Here is an 8,864-nt window from a genome sequence, read left to right on the forward strand (position 1 = left end):
GGGAGCGACGTGGAGGAGAGAGGGAGCAGTGAATGAGGAGAGAGGTATTAACGCGTTGAGAGAGGGAGGAGTGAAGGAGAGAGACAGTGAAAGAGGAGAGAGGGAGGAGTTATAACGCCAACTGCGTTGCAGTTGCTCTTAGTGGAGAACAGCATGTAGTAGTTTCCCACTATATTAAACTTATCTCGCTCTCTGCAGTCTCCTCCGTAGCCAAGATGTTAAACCTGGGGGATCTCTACAAAGTGGCGGAGGCCATGGTGCCGCTGTACCTTTGGCTGACGGCTACGCCTTCGTGCGGTGGTGGCGGATCACGTCACAGCAGTGCAAGGCGATCGAACGCCTCATCTTCTTTATCATACTGCCGCTGTTCACGTTCCATCTCACGATGCGCACGGACCCCTTCGCCATGAACTACCGCATGATCGGCGCCGACGCCATCTCGAAGGTGCTGGTGGCTGCGCTGCTGATAGCGTGGGCGAGATGCAGGCGGCGGCCCGGCCATAGGGACCAGGAAAGGCCTGGTTATTGTTGGGCCGTCACCAGCTTCTCTCTGACCCAACTCACCAACTCGCTAGTGGTGGGGGTTCCGCTAGTGACGGCGATGTACGGGCCGCGGGCGCAGGAGGTGGTGGTGCAGCTGTCGGTGGTGCAGGCCATTTTGTGGCTCCCTCTGCTGCAGTTTGTGTTCGAGCTCCGGAAGGCGGGGTGCAGCCTGTTCTTCCCGGATGCGAAGGCACAGGTGGCGTCGTCGATTGAGGCGCCGCTTCCGCAGCCTTCCAGGGAGGTGGTGGTCTGCGTCGGGGAGGGGACGGAGCTGGCGACGGCTAGTTCATGGTCGTGCAGCCTGTTCTCCCCGGCCGCGGAGTCACAGGTGGCGTCGTCGATTGAGGCGTCGCCTCGGCCACCTTCCAGTTCCAGGGAGGTGGTGGGCGGCGCCAGTGAGTCGACGGAGCTGGAGGCGGCTAGGTCATCGTCGTGCAGCCTGTTCTCCCCGGCCGCGGAGGCACAGGTCGCGTTGTCGATTGAGGCGCCGCTTCCGCCGCCTTCCAGGGAGGTGGTGGGCTGCGCCTGGGAGGGGACGGAGCTGGCGGCGGCTAGGTCATCGTCGTGCAGCCTGTTCTCCACGGCCTCGGAGTCACAGGTGGCGTCGTCGATTGAAGCGCCGCCTCCGCCGCCTTCCAGGGAGGTGGTGGGCGGCGGCGCCAGTGAGGGGACGGCGCAGGCGGCGGCTAGGTCATCGTCGAGCAGCCTGTTCTCCCCGGCCGCGGAGGCACAGGTCGCGTTGTCGATTGAGGCGCCGCCTCCACCGCCTTCCAGGGAGGTGGTGGGCGGCGCCGGTGATGGGGTGGAGCTGGCGGCGGCTAGGTCATCGTCGTGCAGCCTGTCCTCCCCTGCCGCGGAGGCACAGGTCGCGTTGTGGATTGAGGCGCCGCCTCCGCCGCTTTCCAGGGAGGTGGTGGGCTGCGCCGGTGATGGGGCGGCGGCCAGGTCATCATCCTGCTTGTTGATCAAGGTGGTGTTGCTCAAGCTTGCGAAGAACCCAAACTCATACGCCGGCATAGTGGGCATGACGTGGGCACTCTTGGCCAAGAGGTATAATGTTATATTTTTAATAATGTCATACAAATATATTAAATTTCAACTTCTAATTAATCTCTGCTTACTATATAAAATTTCATTTTATAATAAACTTTTAATTTTTATAATATATAAAGTACTTAAATTAATGTTAAATTCCTCTTTTAAAGTTTCGATTATCAAACGATTGCAATTAATTAATTAAATTGACTAATGATCAGATGGCATTTTGAGACGCCGAGTATTATTGAGGATTCGATACAGCCCGTGTCCGTGGCGGGACGGTGGATGTCCATGTTCAGCATGGGTAATCTTAAATTTGATCATTTTTTATTTAATTAATTTATAAATAAAATTAATATATATATATTGAATATTTTAATTTAATTATAATCATAGGCTTATTCATGGCATCACAAGGGAAGATATTTTCCTGTGGACCGAGGTTGACAGCATATGCAATGGCACTGAAGTTCATCGGTGGACCGGCGGCGATGGCCATCGGAGCCTTCCTCGTTGGTCTTCGTGGCGAAGACCTGAATCTGGCGATCATACAAGTAAGTGTATTGATATATATATTAAATTATTTTGCAAGGTTATAAATAATATATAGTTGAGTGTTATATATGTTCATGATCAAGTCAGATCTTAATTATACGATGCACAAGTGCAAATTAATAATGAAGATTAATATGGTTTTGCATGTAACTGCAGGCTGCAGTGCCACAATCCATTACTTCTTTTATTTTTGCACAAGAATATGAGTTGGATCCTGATGTCCTTAGCACTGCGTAAGTGATCCCCATTCAATATTTTTCAACAAATTAATTGACATAATCAATCTTCTTTTTGATATGTTTTGCAGGGTAACTTTTGGGATGTTGGTCTCTCTGCCTGTTCTTGCGATATACTCTATGATTCTCGGTGTTTTAGTCAAATCCAAAAATAATATTTGATCTCTTCTTGCTTTCTAAAAACCTCCTTCTTCTTCTTCTCCTTCTTCTCCTTCTTGATTATTATTATTATCATCCTCTTTGTTGCTGATGGAAGAAAAGAAGAATGTAACTTGTTGAATTATTTCTGTGATGAAGTTTTCTAAATAAATGGATGGAGCATGGATGCAACAGTGTAAAGATTCGTTGTCTTCAAATCCAAAAACAATTAATTGTGTTCGCAAGTTGAGAGAAAACGCGTTGACTAAAACGCGTTGATCAAATAAATTACATAACCAAAATTACTATATATATAAATGAAACTATTAATTACACACATGACTTTAATTACAAAATTTTAACTAAAATTATTAATAATAATAATTTTTACAAATCGATCTGATTACTTACTATGATAAATCCATTGACTATTTCTGAGGTGATCGATCTGGTCCTATAGAAGTTTCCCATCGGTCACCAGGGTAATTCGGGAAGTGCGCACACAGCGGTCAGCCCAAATACCCAGTATCCTTTAATTGCGCTCCCCATTTGAAGGAAAAATTCATGTAAATACGCTGTAGTTAGAGAACGAACCGTAAATGTCTGGGTGACAATCCAAATATCCTACCGCGACGTCATTGTCTCGAGGACATCTAATTACTTACTAGTTTTCACTTTATGTAACTGTTGTCGTAATTAATTAAATTGAAGGTGTGACCATTTAGATGAAAAAATCTACAAAATAAATAGAATTTTATTTTTTTCTAAGTCTAAATTTGACTTTCTTTTATAAATAATCTGAATTAGATTGAGATGCTTTAATTTCTTTCTATAATGATCCTAAATAAAGGAGATATACTTTGACTTTTTCTCATAACAAGTCTAATAAGGAGGAGATGATTCGATTACTTTCAGTAATAGATAATAATATGAAAGAGACGATTTGACAATTTTTAGTAATAGATAGTAACATGAAAGAGACAACAATAAAGAATAGATGATCCGACTAGCTATTTTTACTATGCTTTCCTTAGATCATCATTAAAATGTGTTCATGTGATTGAAAATTGATTGTTGACTAAATATTTCTACCACCTGGATCATTTATCTTTCTAGCGTTTTTAGGATTTTTAAAAAGAAAAAAATTAAAATGTTCTGAAAATTTTTGGGATAAATCAATCCCAAAAAGCAAGTAGAGTTGTCAAACAGACTGATCTATAGCGGGGCGAACCAATCCATGACAAGTCCATCATATAGCGGGGCGGGACGGATGGGCCAACCCATCAACTTGGTGGATTAAAAAATTTCCAAATCCAATCCAACTCAAAGAGGGCCGCGGAGTTAGGTGGACCAACCCACAGGCATGTTAAAAAAAATATTAAAAATTTTAAATTTGAATTATAATTTAAATTGACTACGTTAAAAAAGTTTTAAGTTTGAATTATAATTTTTAAATTTAAATTATAATTTAAATGGATCAAACTCACTAATTTATTAAGTTTTCTATTTTAATTTTAAAATTTAAAATAAATAAATAAATTTTCTCAACTCGTGGGCTAACCCAAGTCCACCATGGACCAACTCACACAGATCACGAGCTTAAACGGACTAATCTATCTCAACCCATTTTAAAATAAATTGATAAAATTTTAACCCAACTTATCTAAATTATTTGATAGGACAAGTCAATCCAACAGACTAATCCAACTTGACGACTGTAAAAGCGAGTGTTAGTTGGGGCCCAACTGTTGGATTTGTCCGATTCGGAGTCTTTCAACTGAACTAAATTGACCTTTCACGTGCACTGCGCTTTCTTTCACGTGCGATGCGCGTGACCTGAGTCCTTAATGGAAACCTCTAACCATGGCTTGCATCCCGGTGCGCCTTCGGTGCCCTCGATCTTGTCGAATCCATTTCGGGCCTTCCTTTTTCTCGATTCGAAATCCCGGAATACTCGATTCGGCGTCCCGGAGGCTGGAGATTGGAAGAGGTAGGGATTCTTGATATTGCTTCCCTTTTCTATTTACTGTTGTTTCTTGATTTGATCTGTAAGTTTTTTCCTTCCTCCGATCTATCGAGCGATCGATTTTTTTCTGATGGCTTTTCACTGATACCGATCGAATGATGCACGCAGAGTAGGAGTTGAGCTTTTGGTCTCGCATCATGGATGAATCGTTCTCAGATGCCGCAGTAAGGCCTCGAGTTCCTTCTTTGATTCTGAAGCATCTTAAGATAAATATGATCGGATCTGTTTTGGTTTAGTTTGACTGCTGTAGATCCTATTGTCTTGGTAGAAAGTAGCCATGATCTATTGATTGTGTAAAGGTTTGATCGCTCTCAGTACTCCTGTGCCGATTGCCCATGACTCTATGCATAATTATTCACAAAATTAACTTTGATTGAGCTGGCAAGTATGTGGATGACATTATTTCGGAAGGTTTTTTAAATTAGTCTAGTCTGGGACTGTGTGAATATGACTAAAATCCTCTTGAAATAAGTAATGTCAGAATCTAACCATATAGTATTTGTATGGCATTTCCAAATCTACCGGCTTCTTTGGTATCATCAATTGCCGAACTAGTTATTCACACAAGCAGGTTAGTTGTTTTTTTATTATACTTATGTTTTGTAACCATTTTCAAGTTTAGTTGCTTAACTGCGATAGCTAAAATATTCTATTCCATAGTTTATAGTAATATAATTGTAAATTATAGTCTATAAATTCAAATTTGATAATCTATTTATGCAATTTTTTCCCTATTTATTTATTTTTTTTTTGAATTCACATGTTTGTTTTTCTCTACTATTATGTTTTGGATGTTTCCTATAAACTTCTTGGTAGAAAGCATAAAGGTGAAGTCCCTTGAAAGGGGAGAATGCCTCGAGACCTCACTTGCTGCAGATCCTTTTATAGCCTAGTCCAACGTGCACTCAAGTTATGTGCCAAGTGCACATCCCAGTTAATGAGCTTGTACTTGTGGGGGCTGTATAGGCAAAATATCAACATGTTTGTGTTGGTAGTTTTTGATGAGAGGTAGCATCAGCCTTCATAGTTAGAGATTCACTAGAAACAATTATCTTTAACGAGATGAGAGTAGGTCAAGTACCCCTTTTTTGGGGCATTACCAAGCATTAACCTAATCAAGTGATTGCTACCTAAATCCGAACTTCTCTCACCTTCTTCTTCTTCTTCTTGCACCTTATCTGATATGATTTATTGGTATGTAAACCTCATAGTATCTGACTTAAATGTGTATAAAGTGCAGGTACGCATAGATAGATACCCATGAATTTAACCAAATCCAAACTTTACCTAAACCCCATTTGTTTATATGATGTCACTAGCTAAACTTGGCTCAAACCAGACTATTAGACTTTTGAATATCACTTAAGTGTCTTAAGTAGGTCTGGGTTTCTATGCAATACTATGTATTGCTATCCCTAACATTTTAGAAGTTGTCTCTAGATGACAGATAATCAACTCACCATGCAAATAGGGGCACATGCAATCAAAGTTATAGATATAGCTCGTGTGTCTCCAACAAAGTAGAAGAATTAATTCATCCAACTCATAATTCTACATAGAATACATGTAGTATAATCTTACAATGTGCAATGCAATATAACATGTAGGATAGGATATATTTATTTGTAATATGCATATGATTAATATCTGAAGTGTTTATCACTTACACAACAAATGTCTTAACACTACGAATTATGTGCTGCCACTTCAAAAACATGATTTAGTATGTTGCAATCATAAGGATCTTCTTCAATGGAGAAAAACATTATAGAAGTCTTCATTAAGTTCTAGATCATCAAATAAACCAAACCAAAATTTTCCCTTTTCAATCCATAGATGGCCCACTTAGCTTGTATATGCACCGCACCCACATTGGTTGTGGAGGTGCTTGTCTACTCTCTTGAAATGCCTATTGGTACCTCATATTGCATATGTGATGTGGTTCCTTGTCTAAAATGAGTAGGTAGCTGCATATGTGCCCACTTAGAGCACTTTTTATCTCTAGTTTGGTAAATCCTAAATTTTGGTGCAGGCATGCAAACTTGATTCCACAGATTACCTGACACAAGGGTCTGTCATGGTTTGAGCTTGTGAGGATGTAGGATTTGATGCATTAGTGGCCTATCATGTCTATAAAAAGTGTTTGCATCGAGAACTTATCTGCCCTGTTACTTATGAGGGCATCATATCAATGTAGGCAAAATGACTATCTTACCTTAAGCAAGAGTGAAAAAATGAATAAATGTAAAAAATATAAATATGAAATTCAAAAATGAAAAGGAAAAAGGGTTTTAGTTGTGATGTGACTCCTATCTATTTTTAAGTTTTTGAAAAACTTTGTTGTTGTTTGGGATATTGTATACAGATGACAACAATATTCATTCATTTTGATCAGTATGATAAAACAAGAAAGAAAAGGAGATAGGACTATAATCTTATCAAAAGTTAGTGTCATTTTATATCTGTGAGATTAAAAATAAATAAATAAATTTTCTTGTGACTCATTAAATAATTTTATTGTGTTTGAATGCATTATGTTTTTTAGATATTTTTCTAAATTAAGGTAAAAAATAAGTTATCACAAAATAATTGAAGTTACTTGAATTAGTCGATAACTCACACTTCATAATAAAATTTATGTGGCCATTTCTCGCTTCTTTATTGAAAAAATACAAAATTTGCAAGATTGTTACCAACAAAGGATAGTGTTGTCTAAGCATTCACTATCTTAGTATCGCGTGACATTATGTGGCGAGTAACATGACCACTTCCATTGGAAGATTTGCAAGAAAATTCTTTCTTGCAATTCTTGCACCGACTCTTCCCTTGCCATGTTTAGAAATGATATTGGAATGATCTCAAACTTGGTTATGACGCTTACAAATGTTGTTAGGGTCACCTGATGACAGTCTCATCCTTGTCTCCTCTATGAAAGTGCTTTGAGGCTCATCTCCAACTTTGGTGCTTGCCACAACTTTTTTGACACAATGATGAGGTGAAATATGACGTCGAATCTAGTGGTAATGGTAATTGTCATATAGCCTTAACCCCAAGCTCAGTCGTGTACGTTGTTGATAATAGATTAACTGGTATGCAACTGAAATAGAGCATTTGACTAATGCAACAATATCTAGTAGAGTCGTCTATCTTGATTAACTAACATACACTAAATTAATCATCTTTATGCCTTGTGTATAATTTAGATACATATCTGGTAGAATAATAGATTAGCTCAGTAGTGTATGTTGATTAGTGACCAAAATGATATGTAACTGGACATTCCTCTGTGGCCTCTTAAACCTCTTTCTAATGCAAATGTGTAGGATTAGTCAGTTGCATGATTAGGACCTGTCAAATATTGACCAGTAGTACTTACTATGAACTTCTAAAATTAATTGATTTATCTACTCTCTCTCTCTATATATATATAATGCAAACTGCAATAGTTATAATAGAATTCTAGCGTCATGCTTATTGGATAATCCTTTAAAGTTAGTTTTGCTTTTGCTTTTGCTTTTGCTTTGTTCTTTTCTACAAATGCTCACTTGAATTTCTTGTTTGCTTTGATTCATCTGAGTGGTATAAGCTTATTTCTTTATAAAAATGTCTCATTTGAAGTATATATATTATCTTATCAACAGGGAAATGTAATCAGGGAGAGGGCAACTAACGGACTGAACCCTGGACTGGTGGTCTTGCTTTTTATTGGTGGACTTGTATTGTTGTTCCTCGTTGGCAATTATGCTCTCTATACTTATGCACAGAGAACCCTTCCGCCTCGGAAGAAGAAGCCCGTGTCTAAAAAGAAGATGAAGAGGGAAAGGCTCAAGCAGGGGGTCAGTGCCCCTGGAGAATAAACGTGCCCTAATAGATGAAGTGGGAGAACCCTATCAACTGTTTCTAGGTTTGGTTCCATGCCGATATGGCATTTGAAACTGAGTTATGTTTGATAGTGTGTGTAAACTTTTGAACTCCAACTAGTACTGCTTGTCTGAAGAAGAATTGTTGTGGTTTACTAGTCTTGAATTGGTATTTAACTCCAGTTTTGTTTGGATATATTAGGGTCTGATCTCCTAGTAATTGTTAAAATGTCTACTCTAATCTTGAGCTATTTGACATTTATGTAGTATCAAGAGTTTGTGTTTTTCTTTTCAGTTAATAAATAGTCGATCAATTTCTAGTGTAAAACAACTGCAAGTACAGAAAACTAAAATGTTCTCTGCTTATTATCTATCGTCAATTAATAATTAATGCTAGTTTTTAATCAAAATCGGACTAGATAAAAGTGAACCTAAAGTTTTATCTTTTAGATAAAAGATACATGCAGT

The 8,864-nt window shown here is 39.2% G+C and overlaps 1 protein-coding gene and 1 pseudogene across 2 annotated transcripts; both read left to right on the forward strand.

Annotated features, from left to right (window-relative positions):
* Positions 1-215: 215 nt before the first annotated feature.
* LOC141831798 (putative auxin efflux carrier component 5a) lies at positions 216-2,534 on the forward strand (annotated as a pseudogene).
* Positions 2,535-4,400: 1,866 nt separating this feature from the next.
* Positions 4,401-8,592, forward strand: LOC141832264 (DNA-binding protein S1FA-like). 2 transcript variants are annotated; one of them, XM_074719760.1, is made up of 3 exons: positions 4,401-4,500; positions 4,650-4,700; positions 8,178-8,592. In XM_074719760.1, exons 2-3 carry the CDS (start codon positions 4,674-4,676, stop codon positions 8,391-8,393), a joined length of 243 nt encoding a protein of 80 aa, XP_074575861.1. In that variant the 5' UTR covers positions 4,401-4,500; positions 4,650-4,673; the 3' UTR covers positions 8,394-8,592. The 2 variants fall into 2 exon arrangements, with proteins under 2 accessions (XP_074575861.1, XP_074575860.1); XM_074719759.1 differs by having other exon boundaries at positions 4,404-4,500; positions 4,645-4,700.
* Positions 8,593-8,864: the final 272 nt, after the last annotated feature.

The sequence above is a fragment of the Curcuma longa genome, chromosome 7 (assembly GCF_044706935.1).
Source record: "Curcuma longa cultivar G26 ecotype Majalengka, Jawa Barat chromosome 7, ITB_CL_G26_1.1, whole genome shotgun sequence".
NCBI classification, from domain to species: Eukaryota; Viridiplantae; Streptophyta; class Magnoliopsida; order Zingiberales; family Zingiberaceae; genus Curcuma; species Curcuma longa.

What these genes read in the sequence shown, in the direction of transcription:
- LOC141832264 (XM_074719760.1), top strand. Translation starts at nt 4,674, where the DNA reads ATGGATGAATCGTTCTCAGATGCCGCA. An exon ending in AATCGTTCTCAGATGCCGCA is followed by an intron (nt 4,701 to 8,177) that starts GTAAGGCCTCGA and finishes TCTTATCAACAG; the next exon opens with GGAAATGTAATCAGGGAGAG.